The following is a 23,589-nucleotide window of genomic DNA, read 5'->3' on the forward strand; positions in this document are numbered from 1 at the left end:
GTAAAACATTATATTTAAGTTTCCCTATCAGTACTATAAACTAGTCATCTAAATCAGGGGTTGGGTACAGCCTGAGGGTTAAATTAAGCCTGCTGCCTGTTTCTGTAAAGTAAATTTTATTGGAATACAGTTATACCCAAGTGTTTGTCAACAGATGAATGGATAAAAAAGATGGTCATGTTTGTGTGTGTGTGTATAGACACTGGACTAGTATTCAGTCATGAAAAAAAGAGGGAAGCCTGCCATTTGCAACAGGCTTCAGAATGTGGAGCTAACATACAGGGAGCTATGAGGCACAACCAAAAAATTAAAATAAATACAAACTTTTAAAACTTATTTTAATTTAAAAATAAAAATCCAAACACAGAGAGCAAAGTGATGGTTACCAAGGACTGGGAGGAGTGGAAAAGGGAACATAATGGTCAAAGGGTACAAACTTTCAGTTATAAAATTAACAAGTTCTGTGTGTCAGTGTACTACTAACTAATAATACTGCATTATCAATACTGGAAAGTTGCTAACAGAGTAAATCTTAAAAAATTCTCACCACAAAAAAAAGAAATGGTAATTATGTGACGATGGCAGTGTTAGCTAAGGCTATGGTAGTAATCATTCTGCAATATGTAATTGTATCAAATCATGGTATATTTCAACAGAGCTAGGAGGTAAAATCTGGCTTCCATTAACTTTCAAACTTAAGGGATAGAAAAAAATCTGAATTTACGCTGTAGTCCTAAAAGCAGCTTATTAGCTTTCATACTTTGCAGATCTTAAACAATTCTCTTCTCCTTCCACCCATAACTACTTACGTATTGAGACTTCCACAGATGCTGCTGCCAGTCCGTGCAGTAAAAACTTTGCTGAGCATGAGCTGTGGAGGGGAACTATGAAGAAAAAGAGAGGGATAGACAGAAATCAAAACTGAAACACAAGGATCTTTTCAATTTATTATAAATAAAAATGTTTAAGTTACAGAGATGTTATAGCATAGTTATAACAGACATGAAGTAGCATTAAACCCATAAAACATCATAAACTGAGTATCTGGCAAGCTCTGAGTGGAGGCTATAAGAAATTCTCCCATCTTTAAGAAAAACCGAGTATTTTAAAATGGATTCATTAAGAAAAATCAGAAAATCCCTCACCGAATCTGATGAATTTTTAAGGTGGATCCTTTGTAGCTCATTGCTACTGAGCCAAACATCATCTCTCCAAGCATATTGGCATCAGAAGAGCACCGAGAACCCTAAACAATAAGCATAAACATTAACAAAATCATTGAACTTAAAACCTATTTCAAATGCTAATTTTTATTAAAAATTTCTCCCTGATGGCTCAGTGGAAAAGGATCTGCCTGTACTGCAGGAGACACAGGAGACCCCGGTTCAGTCCCTGGGTTAGGAAGATACCTGGAGAGGAAAATGCCAACCTACTCCAGTATTCTTGCCTGGAAAATACGAAGGGCAGAGAAGCCTGTCAGCTACAGTCCATATGGTCGCAAAGAGTTGGACACAACTGAGCACACACACACAGTTCCACAGCTCTCACTGCAGTTATTCTACACAATGTTTTAAGTTATTTGACATTGAATAAACTGCTCTGCAGCTTGATTTTCTTCATTTTACACTGTCTTACAGATCTAAGCATACTGTTACATACAGAGTCTTTTTAAGAGGTGCATAGTGTTCTGCTATATGAAAATACTAGTTTATAAGCCAGTTCCCCTTACTGACATACTGACAGGTATTTAAGTCACTTTCTGTTTTCTGCTACTACAAATAGTGCTCAAGTAAATATTCTTAACCATATAGAGTCGGACACGACTGAGCGACTGAACTGAACTGATGCATATGCAATGTTTCTCCAGGACAGATAAAAAGAAGTAGAATTCAATGAACATGCAGAACAGATTTTATCATTCCTACCATGCAAAAACAAGCAACTGCAAAAAGGGTAATTTGGACATATTCTGCATTCTTTAAAAAATACTTATGTTAAACATCAGAATGTCTTGTTTATAAAGAATTCTGTTTTAAAAATTATTTCTTTCAATTATTCTTTAATTGTCCTCATAGGAGTCAAAAAAATCTAAAAACTGACTCAGTCATTGGTTACTATTTAGATACTATAGCAAATACTACTAGTTACCCACCAACCCACCAAATATCTTATTTCTTATTTTCTGAAGTCCAATTTGTTTCAGGGAACCAATGTGCCCTAGTGAAAAAAACTGCATTTCAGAGCCTCCCTTAGAGATAGGTTTAGAGTTGATCTCTATATTCAAAGAGTTAAACCAATGGTTATAGTGGTAGCTTTCAGAACTAGCCATTTATATGTATCCAACACAGTCCTGGTCAATGGAATATAAGTAGAAATCACTGTAGACAGAGATGCTGTAAGAGGACCACAAGCCAACAAGTATGTACCTGTTAGCTCTAAGTAGAGAGATAAGCAAGCCTCAGTCTCTGAGGCCATCCTGAAGCCCATACATTATCATCCCTAGATGGCCTCTCTCCAGACTTGCCATATGTAGAAAATCACTGTTTCACAGGATGACCCAATGCCATTACTAACCAATACAATTATATAATAAAACAAATGATAAGGAAGAGGATCTATAACTAAGATAGCAAATAAGGATCACGTCCAAATTTCACTAAGCTATTCTACCACAGGAAACAAAAAATTAGAGGAGTTTTTAAAAATAATTAAAATATTCTTCTGAAGATAACAATAAAGTGATGAGGACCCCGATTTTACAAGTGGAAGCCAGGGAATAAATATAATGTGATTCTCTTTTACTCTTTTGCTTGTTTACTACCTGCCTTGGGTTCAAAAACCTGTATATTTACATTCTGTCATCTTTCTTAACAGCATCTTCCAATAGCAATCCATTTCATTATACATATTGTTTTTTATATTTGTTTCTATACATTCATTGACATTTTTTCTTAGTGCTGTAGTCTTAATTTTGTTTTAATAAAGGCACAAAGTTATTTAAGGAAAAAAAGTCACTTTTGATATACCTAGGTTACTAAAAGAAGCAACTCATCTATCCTTGGGATTTGGTTAAGACAAAATTTTTTTTTCCAGGCACAGAAATTTGGGAATTAAGAACAGTTTAGAAAGAGCAGAATAATTTTTTAAATGATGAAGTGGTTTGTTTTTCTTTTAAGATCAACAATGCCAATCTTTCTTGGCAACCTAAATTGCTTCTGGATAATGACAGAAATGAGAATTTTCTCCTACAAGCTCATTTCTGTTACAACGCATCTAACCCATTTTATTTTGACTAAAAATAGTATTTCTTATATTAAGCAAGCTACACAAATTTAAATATCAAAGCATTTATACATTTTAATACAAAAGTAGAAAAGAATCCTCAGGAGGCAAAATTCAGTAAAAATAAACTGGTACCTAAACTTTATAAAACCAGGTATCAATAGCTTGCTATCAAAGGTTCTCTCTACCTGTTCTAATACATATCAAATAGTTATCATGACTGTCACTGATGTGCTATATATTTTAATGTGACATAATCTATAATTAAGGTCATAATTAAGAGAATGTTATTTTCTTTAATTTTTTTTAGAAAGATTTTTTTATTTGAAAGGTCAATTCTTTGTTAAGTACTCACTGCTGAATGCAATAATCTGTAATACCCTGTAAATCAAAGATAACGTTCTACTTACCTGAAATAACATTTTATCAAGTGTAGTGAACTATATATTATAATAATTCAATGCCTTCTTGCTAAAAAAAAAAAAAAAAAAAGCAGATTTCCAAGACCATGAACCTACTGTCAGAACATCTGGACATATGACCTGGGAATCGGCACTTAAAAAACTTTAGGAATTTTGTATGCAAAATGAGAATTACAATCACACACTGCTTCAGAGTTTCTACCATCTGGATCCATTTGCTAATACTCATATTTAACTGCATAACATTACAAAGAAAGGAAAGTTTCTACAATTGATCAAATGAGAAAACTTGCAAACTGGCATAAGTATGATGATCCTACATAGCACAGCACTATTAAGAACTTGTTAGGGTGTCATACCTAAGATGGAAGAGGAACAGAGAAGAGCAGAGAGAACGATGTAGTACCTCATAATATCTGGATTTTTATGACTCAAATCTCTTTCACATATACCATTATGGTGATGTCGTATAAGGGTTAGTTTCTATCTAGACACAATTACCTAAACAATTTAAAAATCCAGGATTCTATTTTAGTACTGCTAAATATACCTATGCTTCATTCATGCAAGCCTGAATGACACAAATAAATTCACATTAGATAACATTTGCTTAGTTTGATCTTATGTGAAATAAAACAACTTGTTGTTTAGTCGCTAAATCATAAGTTTATAGAGAAGTTCCTATGTAGTCAACTGGCTGGTTAATTCTGTATTTTAAAAGAAGAGCCACATTAATTTTCAAAAATGAAAACATATTTCATACCAAAGCTGAACTCTATTATTTTATATTTACCCTAATATTTCAGTAATTTAAAAGTACATAAAGTAAGAAATGATTCTGATGGTCTAAAAAATATGAAATGGGAAATAAAGAGGAGAAAATACCCCTAGCTACATGTGCCTGAAGCTCTCTATACTTCCCCTATCCTATCAAAGTTCATAAACTTATTTATTTAATTATCTGTCTCTCCAGCTATACTACAAGCTCCAGAAGGGTAAGGACTAGTCCCAGTTATATCCTCAGTCCCAAGGATGATACACAACACACTGTAGGTACTCAAAAACATTTGTGAATAAATAAATAAACGGCATCAGCGATCTTACCTGATACTTAGGACACTGGTCTTTCACATCTGAAGATGAAGTCATGGAACTGTCTAGAGAGGAAGAACTGTCTCCTCCAGGTTTCAGCTGGCAGCATTTCCCAAAGACTTTAACTTGAGCGTCGCTACAGAGCTTCTGAAATGGAAACATTATTCCCATTCGTATTTTAACATACGTTCCACCATATTTAAATTACAGCATAAAAATTTTTGGAAAAACCAAGGATGAAACAATGTAAAATAATATAGCTATAACATTATGGTTAATTGCATTTTACTGTATTTTCTCCATAACAGTTTTCTATTCTTTGTCTCATAACTATGATAATATTTGTGGAGTTTGTTTTTTTTTTTTTTTTACTGTATTTTTCTCATAAAAATTATTAAACCAGGAGAACTTTTCTATATTATAATGGTCTACACAATGCTCATTGCTAGGGACTTAATTATATACTGCAGCAGTTTTCAAACTATTTGATCTCAAAAACCTCTTCATGCTCTTAAAAACTGTTTAGAATCCCAAAGGCATTTTTGTTTATGTGACAATATATTTACCAGTATTGTCCCATATTGGAAGTAAAAAGAGAAAATTTAAATATTTATAAGTTTATTTAAATATAACAATATATCCATTATAAGCTAATGTAAGTAACATATTTTTATGGAAACAAATTTGGAAGATGTAGGAATCGTTAGAGAAATGCAAAGGAGACATATTTTAACGTATGTACATATATATGTGGGCTTCTCTGGTGGTTCAGTGGTAAAGAACCTGCCTGCCAATGCAGGAAACATGGGTTTGATCCCTGGGTCAGGAAGATCTCCTAGAAAAGGAATTGGTTAACTCACTCCAGTGTTCTTGCCTTGGAAACCCGATGGACAGAGATGCCTGAGGGCTATAGTCCATGGGGTCGCAAAGAGACAAACATGACTAAGTGACTGAGCACACACATATATATGTAAGTCTAAACTTTTGAAATAAGAATGTATCCACGTATTGGACAGTTATATTTTCAGTCAGAGCTGAGGTTAGGACCATAAGGTTGTACTGTCTAGTATGGAAAAAGAATGTATTTCAATTTTTTGCTTTATTCATTTTATTTTCCTATCCCTCCACAATAGGTTCTAGAGCTTTCAGTACTCATAACTACCAAAGTTGCAATCTACCAAGGTCCTTGATACTCCTAAAAGAACTGAAATATTAATCACAGTTACCAATTGTTTATTCTTCAAACCCAGCTGGCCTAACTTATCTACTATTGCAAACCATCATTTATCAGTCAACAAAACCGGTGGCTCAGAAGGTAAAGAATCTGCCTGCAATGCAGGAAACCTGAGTTCAATCCCTGGGTCAGGAAGATCCCTTAGAGAAGGGAATGGCAACCCACTCCAGTATTCTTGCCTAGAGAATCCCATGGACAGTCTGAGTGACTAACACTTTCACTTTTGGGGGCTTCCCAAGTTGACACTAGAGGTAAAGAACCCACCTACCAAGGCAAGAGACATAAGATATGTGGGTTTGATCCCTGCATCAGGAAGATGCCCTGGAGGAGGAAATGGCAACCCACTCCAGTATTCTTGCCTGGAGAGTCCCATGGACAGAGGAGCCTAGTGGGCTACAGTCCATGAGGTCGCAGAGTCAGACGCCACTGAAAGTGACTTAGCACACATACAATAGTAGTAGAGTACTATGTGTACCAGTACTAGACAAAAGAAGTGAATAAAACAGTTCTTTTCCTTGTAGAACTAAAAATCTAACAGACGAAAGAGACATTTAACAAACAGCTAGACAACTTAGTATAATTAAATATATATTTCAAATATGTCTAATAAAAGTAATAATAATGATAGCAAATGCTAACTCATATAGCACCTAGTATTTGATCAGGTATTATTCTGTTTTACATGTATCTACTCTTTTATTCCTCACAATTCTATGAAGTAGGTACTAATACTAATCCCATTTTACAGATGAAGCTGTTAAAGAGCAACAATGTTTATATAAACTTTCCAAGAAAGAACTTAAGTTAATCTAGGCAAATCAAGGAAGTGACATTTAAACTGGGACTACAAAAAAGCATTGGAGTTAAAGTGAAAGAAGAATGAGAGGTCAAGAAAGACATTCCAAGCTGAGGTAACTATGTATGTCCAGTCTCTTAATCAAAAAGCAATTTGCTAGAGCCAAGAAAGGGACAAACGTACACGAATTCCAAGACTAAGGTTAATGTCTACTGATGCTAGAAGGTTAATGTCTACTGTGCCATGTCCCCTCACTAGACCATCTTACAATGAAGTTGCTGCTGTTTAGTTTCAAAAAAGTTATAACTTCAGAATGGGAAAGAGAAAAGATACTGTATAGCTAGGAAGTTGATGGGAGAAAGGTGTGTGTGTGAGAGCGAGCGAGCTTTTACGTATATATCTATGCACAATATCTTATCTTCTCTACAACAGGATAATGAAACTAAGTCAGAATTTACATACAATATACCTTTCCCAACGTTCAATGTGTATCTGCGTTATACATTAACCAGATTCCCTCAAGGTAGGAGGATGCAATCAACCTTTGAAAAATAGTCCCTTTCTTCTGATGCCAGCACTGTAATTTTTAAGATTATTATTTCTTTCTCATCTTGTACAGGGGATCACACTGACTAAAGGCTCATTCTATGCATTCATACCTGACTCTACAAAAATCTCTGATGAAGTTTATAATTTTAACTTGCCAATATGATACATGATTATCTCAAAAATGTTTAAGAGCTGACCAGTGGAACAATTCTCAAAATTTTTGAAAATCTGTCTCCCAGGTTAAAATCCCCGACTTGGCTCAAATAAAATTCTCTTTATTTCTTCTTGACTATTAACTAAATTTTCATTGACACAAAGAAATCTAGGTCCCACTCTGTCTTTAACTACTCTTTTCCCCACTTCATACACTGCCAGTAAGTAAAATCATTTTTATTGGTTTACTATTGTCCTTCCAGTATTCTTTTTTCAAATATAAGCGTATTCTTTTTCCTCTTCTCTTTCAGAAAAAGTGATTCAGTTCCGCCCTTGCTTTATTTTCCACTAATATCATAGAGAATCATTTCATCTATCTTTAGAAATGCTTCCTCATTCTTTCTGTTTTAAATACAGCTGCATAGTATTCCAGTGTGGAAATATACTACAGCTTATTTAACCAGTCATCTGTTAATGACATTGCCAATGGAACTGCTGGGTCAAAACATAAATACATAAAATTTTGGTAGATACTGCCAGATTATCCTCCATGGATATCATTTCACTCACTTCAACAGCAAAATACTGCCACTAAATAATTGGGTTTTTCCCAATCTAAAAGAAAAGAACTAAAATCACAAAACAGTTTTTATTTTCATTTCCTTGTGAAAAAGAGGAAGAATCTTATTGAACGTGTGATGCCATCTGTATGTGAACTCCCTGCTCTCATCCTTCACCCAGTTTTCTACTGAGCAGTTCTCCTGTCTTGATTGATAGGAATTCTTTATATAAAAACATTACCAGCTGGTCTTATATCCCATAAAAGTGTTTTCCCAGGATATCATGTGTCTTTTAATTTTCCTTATGGTAAGTTTTTTCCTTTTTCACTTGTTTGCCTTTACTCTGTTTTGTTCATCATCCAAGTTACTTCCTTTTCTATCAGGTTGTCAAATTTATAAGCCTTTTACTTATGGCTTCTGCATTTTGAATAATAGCTAAAAGGTGTTTTCCACTCCAAAGATACATAGGAACTCATGTTTTCTTTGGTAATGTTTATTTTTTACATTTAAATGTTTGATACACTTGAGACATGAATCTAAGTTGATTTCTCTTGTATCTGGCTAATTATCTCAATACCATTTATTAATCTTTACCCTACTGATTCAAGGATGCCTTTATCGTATATTAAATTCCTACATGGATTTAATCTATCTGATCTTTTATTTCCATTAGTCTGTTGGTCTATTTATGCTCCAATAAAATATTGTTTTAATTATTGAGACTTTATAATGTATTTTTCAAATCTGGTAGAATTAACTCAACCTTACAACTCTTCTTTTTCAGTTTTCCAACTTATTATTGCTATTTTTTTCCCTTTGAACTTTAGAATCTGCTGTCTAGTTCCAGATATGACCACCCGCCAATAATATTAATAGTTAAGGTTGGCATTTTTATTGAGATACATTTTTTAAAAAGCAACTTAGAACAGAGAGCGTTATAACCAAAAGTACATTACCCAGAAACATATTTTGCCTTTTTATTTGTTCAAGCTTTTATGTACTTCAGGAGATTTAAAGTTTTAAACATAAAGATTTTGTTAACTTTATGCAAAGGCACTTTCAAAAATTGCTGTTTTAAATGAAGCTTAGATTCCTTCATACTTACAATTGGAAGTTATCTGCATATACTGAGTTCACTGATTTCTGTATATCAACACTGAAGAAGATTCAATAACCTAACCAAATCCTATGTTCTAAATCTGGAATCACAATCACGATTCAACTATTGGCACTTGTACAGTTTCAGTGTGCAAAACTCTGACATATTAAAATTTATATTCACCTTTCCAAAGATACGTGAGCCTGCGAATGTGAAGGCTGAAACATGAGTTAATGCAACTTCACTGGCAGTACATAAAAAAGCATTAGATTATTACTATAAAAACAATGTCCAGGATAAAGATAGTAGCATATGATCAACTCACACTTGATCCATCTGCCTATATCAGTGTTCAAAGAAACCACTTCACACTTCAACTAGATAATGAATAAGGTCTGAGGATCAAATGTAAAAAAATAAAAATAGACTTTTACAAACACGTGAACTCTCTGGATTAAATCCACTGAATATCTGACTCATTTGTCACAGAATATAACAGAGCTGGAATGAAAAAATGTTCTGAGAAAGTTATACATTAATAAAATTTTATTTCAGCATTTTAAGACAATCAGGAAGCTGCTGATGCCCAAACTATCACATCATTATGCACAGACCCAGATATCGTGTAGAAAGTTCAAAATTATCATTTACATCACACTCTTTGCCTATACAGAACTCATAATTTAAAGCTTTTTTTCCCAGTAGATGAAAAAAAAATACTTAATGATTCCAACAGCTCACAATCTGGGGGGCGGGGGGGGAAAAACATGCTCTCTGGTGTTCAAAAGGAATATATAAAATCTTCATGAAAGTATTTATAGGATTTTGATATTAAACTTCCTAACTTATAACCTACATGCAGGTCAGGAAGCAACAGTTAGAACTGGACATGGAACAACAGACTGGTTCCAAATAGGAGAAGGAGTTCATCAAGGCTGTATATTGTCACCCTGCTTATTTAACTTATATGCAGAGTACATCATGAGAAACACTGGGCTGGAAGAAGCACAAGCTGGAATCAAGATTCCTGGGAGGAATGTTGGCTTAAAGCTCAACATTCAGAAAACAAAGATCATGGCATCTGGTCCATCACTTCATGGGAAATAGATGGGGAAACAGTGGAAACAGTGTCAGACTTTATTTTGGGGGGCTCCAAAATCACTGCAGATGGTGACTTCGGCCATTAAAAGAAATTAAAAGACATTTACTCCCTGGAAGGAGAGTTATGACCAACCTAGATAGCATATTAAAAAGCAGAGATATTACTTTGTCATCAAAGGTCCATCTAGTCAAGGCTATGGTTTTTCCTGTGGTCATGTATGGATGTGAGAGTTGGACTGTGAAAAAAGCCGAGTGCCAAAGAATTGATGCTTTTGAACTGTGATGTTGGAGAAGACTCTTGGGAGTCCCTTGGACTGCGAGGAGATCCAACCACTCCATCCTAAAGGAGATCAGTCCTGGGTGTTCATTGGAAAGACATGTTGAAGATGAAACTCCAGTACTTTGGCCACCTCAAGAGAAGAGTTGACTCATTGGAAAAGACTCTGATGCTGGGAGGGACTGGAGGCAGGAGGAGAAGGGGACGACAGAGGATGAGATGGCTGGATGGCATCACCAACTCGATGCACCTGAGTTCGAGTCAACTCGGGGAGTTGGTGATGGATAGGGAGGCCTGGCGTGCTGCAATTCGCAAAGAGTCAGACACGACTGAGCGACTGAACTAAACTGTACTTATGATTAAAGCTGATCAAAAATATGTACTGAATAATTAACACATGTGAGGCAGGGTGCAGTTTAGGAAGCAAAGGTGAATAACAGACAAATTTTTTACTTTTTTTTGTTTGTGATTTAAAAACAAATACAGCTATGACACAGAAGTCTATGAAAGGCTATCAATATAAACAAAGGACCAAGAGAATTCTGATGTAGGAGAAAAGATGTATACCTGGAGCAATCAGAAAGGATTCATAAAATGGTGATAAAATAAACCCGAAAAAGGGCAGATCTTCATCTAGGATGACAGCACATAAGATGAGGATATATAAAACAAATGAGACTGCAAGCACTCAAGGCTGTTTGATTTCTAGTCACTGATGAGCCTAGACCAAAGTTCAAAAAGAAGAAGCAGGCATATAAGAAAATTTCAGAAGAATGAATGCACAGTATGAGATTAGAGCCAGTAGACAGACTGAGAAACATAGAGACTCAGAGATAAGGCCAAGAAGAGATACTGAAGAGAGAAAAAGGAGAGACAGATGAGACACTGAGGAGAGCCCGAGAGACAGTGAGGCAGAGAAACTAAGAGACACAAAGACACACTGAGAAGAATCAAAAAAAAAAAAAAGAGAGACAGAGACAGAAAAGGACAGGACATATATACAAGAAAGTAAAAGGATAATCATATATTTGGCGTTGGGTAATGAGACTTTGTGAAGACTTGCAGGGAAAGAAAAAGAGCTAACCAAAAGAGAAGAAGGAGACAGAAGACTAATGAGACTAATGAAGCATCATCTCAGAAAAGGTGGGCAGGAAGGGTTCAAGAAACAGCATGAAAAGAAGATTCATAATGATGTTTAAAACAGAAAGGAAGAATGCTACAGTAACACAACGAGTAGCATTAATCAAGAGAAACAGTAAAGAAGAGGTCATATCCTTCAATTTAATGGAACATCATCAAGAACACACAAAAAAATTCAATAAATATTTGCTAAAGAAATAATAAAGAGTATTAATTAATCAATCACTGTCAACCTTAAAAGTCTTAGACAAGTTCTGCTGACCTATTAGCATTCTAAATACAAAGACGACATGCTTATCACATTTGCAGCTAGACTTAGATTTCAACTGTCTGCTTGACCATCTACAGCTTTGATTCTTAGGCATCTCAGTTCAGTTCAGTTCAGTCGCTTAGTTGTGTCCAACTCTTTGCAACCCCATGAACTGCAGCACGCCAGGCCTCCCTGTCCATCACCAACTCCCAGAGTCCACCCACACCCATGTCCATTCAGTCGGTGATGCCATCCAACCATCTCATCCTCTGTTGTCCCCTTCTCCTTCTGCCCTCAATCTTTCCCAACATCAGGGTCTTTTCAAATGAGTCATCTCTTCGCATCAGGTGGCCAAAGTATTGGAGTTTCAGCTTCAACATCAGTCCTTCCAGTGAACACCCAGGACTGATCTCCTTTAGGATGGCCTGGTTGGATATCCTTGCAGTCCAAGGGACTCTCAAGAGTCTTCTCCAACACCACAGTTCAAAAGCATCAATTCTTTGGTGCTCAGCTTTCTCTATAGTCCAATTCTCATATCCATACGTGACCACTGGAAAAACCATAGCCTTGACTACACAGACCTTTGTTGACAAAGTAAGGTCTCTGCTTTTTAATATGCTATCTAGGTTGATCATAACTTTCCTTCCAAGGAGTAAGCATCTTGTAATTTCATGGCTGCAATCACCATCTGCAGTGATTTTGGAGCCCAGAAAAATAAAGTCAGCCACTGTTTCCACTGTTTCCCCATCGATTTGCCATGAAGTGATGGGACCGGATGCCATGATCTTACTTTTCTGCAAGTTGAGCTTTAAGCCAACTTTTTCACTCTCCTCCTTCACTTTCATCAAGAGACTCTTTAGTTCTTCATTTTCTGCCATAAGCGTGGTGTCATCTGCATATCTGAGGTTATTGATATTTCTCCTGGCAATCTTGATTCCAGCTTGTGCTTCCTCCAGCGCAGTGTTTCTCATGATGTACTCTGCATATAAGTTAAATAAGCAGGGTGACAATATACAGCCTTGACGTACTCCTTTACCTATTTGGAACCACTCTGTTGTTCCATGTCCAGTTCTAACTGGTGCTTTCTGACCTGCATAGAGGTTTCTCAAGAGGCAGGTCAGGTGGTCAGGTATTCCCATCTCTTTAAGAATTTTCCACAGTTTATTGTGATCCACACAGTCAAAGGCTTTGGCTCTCACTACGCAGCTATTCAACCATTTTGGTTGAATTCACCATACACTTCCTTCTCCCTCATTCCTCCCACAGCCAACATGGAGGTTTTTTCACTATACTTAAAAAACTGACATATAAGTGACAACAGAATTATATTCAATTCAGATGTATGACATAATGATGATGCAGTGGTTTGTATACATTATGAAAAGATCTCTACGATAAGTCTAGTTAATTTCTCCAAATAAGACATACAGATGGCTAACAAACACGTGAAAAGATGCTCAACATCACTCATTATCAGAGAAATGCAAATCAAAACCACAATGAGGTACCATCTCACGCTGGTCAGAATGGCTGCTATCAAAAAGTCTACAAACAATAAATGCTGGAGAAGGTGTGGAGAAAAGGGAACCCTCTTACACTGTTGGTGAGAATGCAAACTAGCACAGTCACTATGAAGAACATGTGGAGATTCCTTAAAAAACTGGAAAAAGAACTGCCATATGACCCAGCAATCCCACTGCTGGGCATACACACCGAGGAAACCAGAATTGAAAGAGATATGTGTACCCCAATGTTCATCACAGCACTGTTTACAATAGCTAGGACATGGAAGCAACCTAGATGTCCATCAGCAGACGAATGGATAAGAAAGCTGTGGTACACACACACAATGGAATATTACTCAGCTACTAAAAAGAACGCATCTGAGTCAGTTCTAATGAGGTGGATGAAACTGGAGCCTATTATATAGAGTGAAGTAAATCAGAAAGAAAAACACCAGTATATTAACACATATATATTTTTAAATTTAAAAAGATGGTATTGACGACCCTATATGCAAGACAGGAAAAGAGACACAGATGTAAAGAACAGACTTTTGGACTCTGTGGGAGAAGGGGAGAGTAGGATGATTTGAGAGAATAGCATTGAAACATGTACATTACCATATGTGAAACAGATGACCAGTCCAAGTTCCTTGCATGAAACGGCACTCAAAGCCAGTGCACTGGCACAACCCAGAGGGATGGGATGGGGAGGGAGATGGAAAGGGGTTTCGGGATGGGGGGACACATGTACACCCATGGCTGATTCATGTCAATGTATGGCAATAACCACCACAATATTGTAAAGTAATTAGCCTCCAATTAAAATTAATTAAAAAATATAAGTCTAGTTAACATCCATCATTATGCATAGTTTTAAAAATTTTTCCTGTTATGTGATCTTTTACATTTTAGCAACTTTCAAATATACAATATAGTGTCATTAACTACAGTGATCACGATGTATGTTATAGCCCCATGACTTATTTATTTTATAACTGGAAATTTGTACATTTTCACGCCCCTTCACTCATTTTCCCCGCTCCCCACACCCTGTCTCTTGCAACAACCTATTTGTTCTCTGTATCTGTTAGTTTTTTTTTATGTTCCACCTATAAGTGAGATCATACAGAATTGCCTTTCTGTGTCTGACTTCTTCCACTTGGCATAATGGCCTCAAGGTCTATCCATGTTAACAAAAACAGCAAGGCTTCCTTTTTTTTATGGCTGAATTATATTTTTATTCATTCATCCATTAGTGGGTGCTTAAGCTTCATCCATGTCTTGGGTATTATAAATAATGCTGCAATAAACATGAGAGTGCAATGCACATATCTTTTCAGGTTAGTGTTCTTATTTTCTTCTGGTAAATACACAGAAGCAGAACTGCTGAACCATGTGGCACGTGTATTTTCAGTTTTCTAAGGGACCTCCCCTCATTGTTTTCAATTGTGGCTACACCAATTTCCACACCCACAAATAGTGTACAGGGGTTCCCTTTTCTCCACATCCTCGTCAACATTTGTCATTTCTTGTCTTTTCGGTAATAGTCATCTGACAAGATGATACATCACTGTGGTTTTTATTTGTATTTCCCCGATTATTAGATGCTGAGCACCTTTTCATGTATCTGCTGGTCAACTCTGCCTTCTTCGGAAACTGTCCATTCAGATCTTCAGCTCACTTTTCAATTACATTGTTTGTTTTCTGCTACTCAGTTACATGAATTCTTCAATATATACTTGATATTAACCCCTTATCTGATATATGATTTACAAATATTTTCTCCCATTTGGTACAGTCTTTTCATTTTGTTGATGGTTTCCTCTGTTGTGTGAAAGCGTTTTAGTTTGATGTAGTCTCATTTGTTAATTTTTACTTTTGTCATCTTCACTATCGGTCTCATATCCAAAAAAAAAATCACAGCAAAGACAATGTCAAGGAATTTACTGCTTGTTTTATTCTAGGGGTTTTATGGTTTTAGGTCTTATATTTAACTCTTTAATCCATTTTGAGCTAGTTTTTGTGTACAGTATTAGAGAGCAATCTAGTTTCATTCTTTTGCATGTGGCTGTCCAGTTTTCCAGCATCATTTATTGAAGAGACTATCCTATCCCACTGTATAGTTCTTGGCTCCTTTGCTGTAAGTTAATTGACCACATATGTGTGAATCTATTTCTGGACTCTCTACCAAACTGACTTTTTGGAACATAAAGCAGATGCCTACAATGGTTTCCCTTTGCACAGGATATAATCTAAACTTCTAACTCAAAGACCTATAAGGCCCTAAATACTCTGGCTCCTATTCTACCTCTCTCCAATTTCATCTCTCAACTAAGTTACATACTACTTTACTATCATTCCAGCCAGACTGGTCTTGTTTTACATCCTTCAATTTACTGAGCTCCTAAGTTAATCTGTAAAATGCATTTGCTGATTCTACTAAAAGGAATACTCATCTCCTATACCATGCCTTCAATTTCTTCAGATCCCAAGTTGAATGTCACTTCTTCACTGAGACCTTCCTTAATACTCCTACACCCAAACTGATAAGAAATAGGTTCCTTCCTGTGGAATCTCGTAAGAATTCTGTATGTTTCTTTCACAGCTGTTATCGTTGTTGTTGTTTAGTCTCTCAGTTGTGTCCAATCCTTGGCGACCCCATGGCCAAGGACCCCATACAGCACACCAGGCCTCCCTGTTCTTCACCATCTCCCACAGTTGGTCCAAGTTCATGTCCATTGCATCAGTGATGCCATACAACCATCTCGTTCTCTGCTGCTCTCTTCTCCTTTTGCCTTCAATCATTCCCAGCATCAGAGACGTTTCCAATGAGAAGGCTGTTCTCATCAGATGACCCAAATACTGGAGCTTCACCATCAGTCCTTCCAATGAGTATACAGGGTTGATTTCCCTGTGGAATTATTTATTTGTTCAATCTTTACCTCTGCAAGAATGTCTAATTGCAGGCAACAAGAGAGGTAGAGACATAAATCTCCAAATGCCCAAAGCTTTGTAGATACTTAGTTATCTGCACAACTAAATAATACTTTAAGAAAATGTTGCAATTTTTTTTGTCAGACTGAAAAAAAAAATCCAGATAACAGCTAAGAAATCTAAACAAAGCACAATCTCCAGAAAACTAAATGTGTTACTGATCAGAGGAACATCATAAAACCTGACAATCAAAATAACTCAAAAATTACCAAGTACTTATTACATGCCACTTAAATAGACCATGAAGATGCTATTATAAATAAGACAATAGATCACAAGCAATAAATCAGATTTTTCTAAGAACACAAAACCTCAAGTACAAACTCCCAAATAGCTGTATGCCTATTAAAAAATAACTCTTTGTCTATTATAAGTCAATTCTATTGGTAGAAAAATCTTTCCCAAAGTGTTCTGCTTTGAGTTGTTTACTGAAATGTTAATGAAAATTGTCAATTTAGGGGAGGAGAGAAAAGACAGTTCCAGGCTTCCATTTCCAGATTACAGATCCAGGGGATGGAGAGTCCTTATGCCTGAAAGGGTAACAAAAGTAGCAGTAGCAAAATGACAGCAATCACTTGCATTTACTTGGATGACTAAGTGAATGGCCATGTACTCCTGCTAAACTGGTCATAAAATATTTCAAAATATGATATTCAAAGTCAACAGAATAGACATTCTTGCTACTGCTGTATAGAATGGGGAAATATGATGCACTAGGGCCTAAGATTTAACTTGCTTTATACCTTCAGACAAATAATGTCACCTCTCTGGTCACACTTTCTACAGCTATATAAGATGGGAGATTTGTACAGGTCCTCTTTAAGAATCCCTGTAGCTCTAGTCATATCTCACAATAGCAGTATATAAGTAAATGTCAAACTAAAATTTTCTCTGGTACTAGACCAATGCAAATAAGGCAAATATTTTTTCCTTTAAAAATTCTCAAAATCGGTGCTCTAAACTTTAATAACATGCTAAAATGTTGTATATTGACAAATAAAAAGTACCATAATTGAAATTTGACCCACTCTTTCTTGAATTAGAATATTTGGCATTAAACTTGAACCAAACCAATAACAATGCTCACCGATACTGATATGTCCTCATTTTTTCTCTTAACACTGGAGTCAAACAGGACATTTCTCCCTCGTCTTTCACAGTCTTGATATACAATCAGTCGAATCTGGCTTGGATCAAACTCTGGCAAAGGCCAACTTTAAAGAAAAATAAAGATTCATTAGAATTAGTTTAATAAATATTCCACATAAACACCTGGAAATAATAACCGAAACCCAAAGTTGTAGTACTGCTGCTCAAGGTAATACAGAAGATCTTTATATAAAATACTACCATTTAGTTTAGGGTTGAAAATTTACACAGCTGTGGCACTTTAGGTTAAAAAGAAAGAATAGCTGTGGCAAGTATCATTCAGTGTATATAAAATATAGTCATCCCATATGAATCTAAATATAGCTAATAAAAATATGTAAAAACATTTACTATAATGAAAATATATACTTATTTCATGGCATGGACTCAGATGGCATAAGATTAATAATCCTTAAATACTTTTGTTACTGTTTCTTTAATATGGAAATGAAAAAAACAGATCCAGTTTTCAGTTTAAATAACAAAAACTAATTCCTTATAAAACAAAAAACAAGTAAAAAGGTGGTGAACATCCAAATGGGATAGAAATTCCTCATGTATATTTGATACGAGTGAAAATGGCATAATCTTTTCGGAGAATAGGTTTTAAAATATATACACTAATTAGACAACATCTAGTAAAAATGAAGTTGACCCAGCAATTCTATTCCAGAAAAGTATGCCATTATACAAGAATGTTCAGAGCAGCACTGTTCATAATAGTTGAAAACTGCAAACTATTCATATACTTACCAACAGAATGGGTAAATATTCATACTATGAAATACTACACAACAAACATAACGAATGAACCTCAGTTGCAGGCAGAAACATAGACCATGAGCAGAAGAAATTAAAACAATTACACACATACACACAGTAGTGTATTTTGCCATTTATCAGTTCAGTTCAGTTCAGTTCGGTCGCTCAGTCGTATCCGACTCTTCGAGACCCCGTGAATCGCAGCACGCCAGGCCTCCCTGTCCATCACCAACTCCCGGAGTTCACTGAGACTCACGTCCATCGAGTTAGTGATGCCATCCAGCCATCTCATCCTCTGTCGTCCCCTTCTCCTCCTGCCCCCAATCCCTCCCAGCATCAGAGTCTTTTCCAATGAGTCAACTCTTCCCATGAGGTGGCCAAAGTACTGGAGTTTCAGCTTTAGCATCATTCCTTCCAAAGAAATCCCAGGGCTGATCTCCTTCAGAATGGACTGGTTGGATCTCCTTGCAGTCCAAGGGACTCTCAAGAGTCTTCTCCAACACCACAGTTCAAAAGCATCAATTCTTTCGGTGCTCAGCTTTCTTCACAGTCCAACTCTCACATCCATACGTGACCACAGGAAAAACCATAGCCTTGACTAGACGGACCTTTGTTGGCAAAGTAATGTCTCTGCTTTTCAATTTGCCATTTATAGAAAGATTCACATCAAGTAAAGCTTTATCGAGTGATGCACATTTAGTTTTTAAAACTATCATGAAAACAAAAGAAATGATGGCTTCAAAAGCTTGGAGAGTGGTTATAGCTCAGAGTTAGGTGAGGGCAGTGAGATTTCACCAGGAAGGGACATACCATGAGGACTGGGGCACTGATGATGTTCTATTTTTGACCAGATAATGTTTACACAGATACAGTATCAAAAAGAAAAAAGAAAAATGCCACTGCATTTGTCCTGTGTGCTTTTATACAGGCATTGTATTTCACAACTTAAAAAACTAATGGAATGAGTGAGATGAGGAGAGGAAAAGGGAGAAAACAATGAATTGTATGACAGAGACACTAATCTAGTAAACTGCATGCACTACAACTTACAGGACGGCTGCCAAGCAAGAAGAGGATTGTGATTCCAGGAGCTGCCTATTGTAAGTTAGGCTAAGTGGTCAATTCCTCACAATTCATCAGTCACAGCTTTTGATTACATTCCTTCATTTCCTTAAGAGAACCTCAACCCTAATCCTAGTACTTCCCTGGTGGCTCAGTGGTAAACAATTCGCCTGCCAATGCAGGTTCAATCCTGAGTTAGGAAGATCCCCGAGAAAAGGAAATGGCAACCCACTCCAGTATTCTTGCCTGAGAAATTCCCCATGGACAGAGGAGCCTGTCCATGGGCTTACGGTCCATGGGGTCGCAAAAAGTCGGACACAACTTAGCGACTAAACAACAACAGCAGCAACCCTAACCCTATCAATGAATGTTAAAAAAAAATCCATAACTGGCAATATAAAACATCTCCACCCCAATCTTGACAGAAAATATAATTTTAGTTTTCTTATATTTAATCCTTAGCAAATGTCTATGAATTGATGAAAAACTTATCCTGGACAATCAAACTAAACCAGGGATTCATCCTTAGATTACAATGATTTGCATCCCACTGAACAGCATTTATTAAACTGTGCTTTGATGTTAGGCAAAAGAAACCATAAAAGGACAGACTGATACAGAAAATCAGGAGGGTGGTCTCAAGAAAACTAAGAAAGAGGAGCACTTTAGAGAGGAAGAAGAAATATCAGGGCTGTTACTAAAAAGTATCCACTAGTTTTAGAAACAAAGAAGTCACTGGTGACCATGATAAAGACACTTCTCAGTACAGGGGTCAGACTGCAGAGATTTGAGGACCGAATAAGGGTAGAGAAAATAGAGGTTTTAAGACAAATATCAAAGAAAGTAAAAAAGAAAAGGAATCATGAAATAGAAGACAGTTATTTTGTTATTAAAAAGGACACGTGAACATGTTTACATATTGATGACAAAAGTGTGAAGTGGATGGGAGAGGAAGACTGACAAAGTAAGGTGTCTAAGGAAGTGGATGAGGACAGAATACAGAGTACAGATGAAAGAATTACCTCCGAAGAAAGGATAATCACTGCACTGGGACAAAAAGAAAAGATGGACACAGATACAGGAAGATTCAGAGATATGAGGGGAAGAATGGGGGAATTCATACCTAGAAGCCCTGTATACTTTCTAAAGCAGGTGAAGGAAAATAAAGGACAGGTTGTAAAATGTGGGGACAGTAGACAGCAAAAGAGAGCAGTCTTTGTAGCAAAAGAAAATGTGCTGACTGGCAAACGTAAGATTTCTTGGCAATTATGAAAGTCTACCTGAGATGAAAATACACCAGTCACAAACTACACAGTTGGGTCATTTTCTCCAGCAATCATTCGCATTCATGTGCTTGGATATGGATCAGATTGAGATAAGTTGCAATCAGGGAACATGGGTTCAATCCCTGGTCAGGGAAATAAGATCCCACATGCTGTGGAGCAACTAAGCCCTTGCGCCACAACTACTGAGCTGGTGCGCTCTTGCCCTCCACAACTAGAGAGCCGGCATGCTGGAACTGTACATTTTAAATGGATGAATTTTACAGTATGCGAAATTTACTTCAATAATAATAAAAACAAGTTAGAATGTGTTGCTCCTTTTCTTATTATTTGTAAAGTATTCTTCCAATGAGTACATGGATTGAACTATCATATTCCACAACCTGAAAAAATAAAACAGAAACTTCCTTTGAAAAGTTTAAAGGTATGCCCATCAACTGATGAATGAATAAACAAAATGTTATACCTATACAACAGAATATTACTTGGCTATAAAAAGCTGAAATATGGCTGACCCTTATAAATATTAAGCCAAATGAAAGAAGCCAGACACAAAAGGCCATATACCATAAAATTCCATTTATTCCCTCTGACTTGTCGAAATAGTCAAACCCACTGTGGCAGAAAGTAAATTAGTGGTTGCCCAGGAGGACTGGCAGGGGAGAAGGGAGATGACTGCAGTGAATAAGGAGTTCTTTTTTTTTAACTGAGGTATAGTTGATTTACAATATTATACAAGTTTCAAGTGTACAACATACTGATTCACACTTTGTAAAGGTTGTTCTCCATTTATAGTTTTTATAAAACATTCCTTGTGCTCTACAATATTCCCTTGTAGCTTACTTATTTTATCTGCAGTAGTTTGTACCTCTTAACTCCCTACTCTCTAATCTTGCCCCTCTCCTTTCCCCACTGGTAACCACTAGATTCTTCTCTGTATCTGTGAGTTTGTTTCTTTCTATTATATTCAGTAGTATGTTTTATTTTTTACATTCTACATATAAGTGATATCATATAATATTTGTCTTTCTCTCTCTGACTTCATAAGCATGTGGAGTGATGAAATGTTCCGGAATTTGACAGCAGTGATAGCTGGACAACTGCTTGACTATACTAAAAAAAAACCCACTGGATTGTACATGGTTAAAAGGTAAATTTTACAGTGCATGAAATTTATCTCAACAATAGTAAAAAGAGTAAGAATGCTTTCTCCTGAACTTACCTAAGCATTTGTAACGTAAAGTGTTCTCTGTTAACTCAAAATAAGACTACACAAAAGCTTAAATTCTAAAGCTTCTAGAAACATAGAGTATCTATACAATCAAGGGGTGCAAAGAATTCTTATACAAGACACAAAGTTATTATGCATAAAAAATTTGATAAATTGAACTTCATTAAAGCTTAAAACCTGCACATTAAAAGGCAGAGTTCTTTTAAAAAGGCCAGTCATAAAATGGAAGAAAATATTTGCAATATATATAGATGACAAAGAACTTGTAAATAGCCTATACAAAGAACTCCTATAAAGCAGTTAAGATGAACCATCTGTCCAATTTTAAAATGGGTGAAAGGCTTGGGCATTTCAGATAAAGAGTATATAAATGATGAAGGAACAAAGCACATGGAAAGGATGCTAACAAGATTAACTATCAGATAAATGCATATGAAAACACTTTCACAAAAGACTAGTAACGTTTGTTGTTGGTAAAAATATGAGGCACGTGGAATCTTTCACATTGCTGGCATGAGTGTAAAAGGGTACAACCATTTTATAAAAAATTTGGCAGCTATAACCAAGCAATTCTTTTCAAAGATATTTACCCAGTAGAAATGAGAACATATGTTCAAAGAAAAGTTTTTGCAGCTTTATTCCTAATGGCAAAAAAATCTGGGAACACCACAATTACCATCAACAGGAAAATGGATAAACAAGCTGTGGTACATTCTTACACTGAAATACTGCACAGAAATAACAAGGAATAGACTACTTACTCGCCATAACACAGATGAACTCTGAAACAACCCTGAGTGAAAACAATCCAGACACAGAAGCATACATATTGGTAATTCCATTTATATGCAGTTATAGACAGGCAAAACTAATCTATGGTGATAGAAATCAAAGCAGTGCTTGGCCAGGGGCAGGATGGAAGGGAATGGACTAGAAAGGTTTTTGGACTGACTGAAATGTTCTATATATTTACTGGGGTTGTAGTTAAACAGATGCATACATTTTTAAAAATTAATCAAATTATACACTTGAAATGTATGCTTTTTACAAAAACTGTACCTCAATCTTTAAAAAGGAGGATTATGGGGAAAAACCACTATACATATAGTGTATATGCTGAAGTTGAAGCTCCAATACTTTGGTCACCTGATGTAAACAGCTGACTCACTGGAAAAGACCCTGATGATGGGAAAGACTGAAGGCAGAAGGAGAAGAGGGTGACAGAGGATAAGATGGTTGGATGGCATCACCAATTCAATGGGCATGAAACTGGGCACGCTCTGGGAGATGGTGAAGGACAGGAAGGCCTGGTCTCAAACAGTCAGGAATGACTTGGCAACTGCGCACACACACACACACCATTGTGCAAACACACACACATCATTGCACACACACACACAAACATGCTTGCCCAGTGGCTCAGACAGTAAAGGTCTCAAAGAGTCAGACATGACTTGGCAACCACACACACACACACACACACACACACACCACTGTGCACACACACATACACACCTGCCTGGTGTCTCAGACAGTAAAGGTCTCAAAGAGTCAGACATGACTAGGTGACCGCATGCACGCATGCGCACGCGCGCGCACACACACACACACACACACACACACACACGCTTCCCTGGTGGCTCAGATG

At 36.4% G+C, this 23,589-nt stretch overlaps 1 protein-coding gene across 2 annotated transcripts in view; it reads right to left on the reverse strand.

The window, feature by feature from the left end:
• Positions 1-23,589, reverse strand: part of FNIP1 (folliculin interacting protein 1) — a 121,364-nt gene that overhangs the window by 55,086 nt on the left and 42,689 nt on the right. For both annotated transcript variants that reach the window (XM_027547064.1, XM_027547065.1), the window contains exons 2-5: positions 17,542-17,668; positions 4,809-4,943; positions 1,146-1,246; positions 810-884 (exon numbers count right to left, since the gene is read on the reverse strand). In XM_027547064.1, coding sequence (XP_027402865.1) covers positions 810-884; positions 1,146-1,246; positions 4,809-4,943; positions 17,542-17,668 — 438 coding nt within the window. The remainder of the gene's footprint in view (positions 1-809; positions 885-1,145; positions 1,247-4,808; positions 4,944-17,541; positions 17,669-23,589) is intronic.

Source organism: Bos indicus x Bos taurus, chromosome 7, assembly GCF_003369695.1.
Source record: "Bos indicus x Bos taurus breed Angus x Brahman F1 hybrid chromosome 7, Bos_hybrid_MaternalHap_v2.0, whole genome shotgun sequence".
Classification (NCBI taxonomy): Eukaryota; Metazoa; Chordata; class Mammalia; order Artiodactyla; family Bovidae; genus Bos; species Bos indicus x Bos taurus.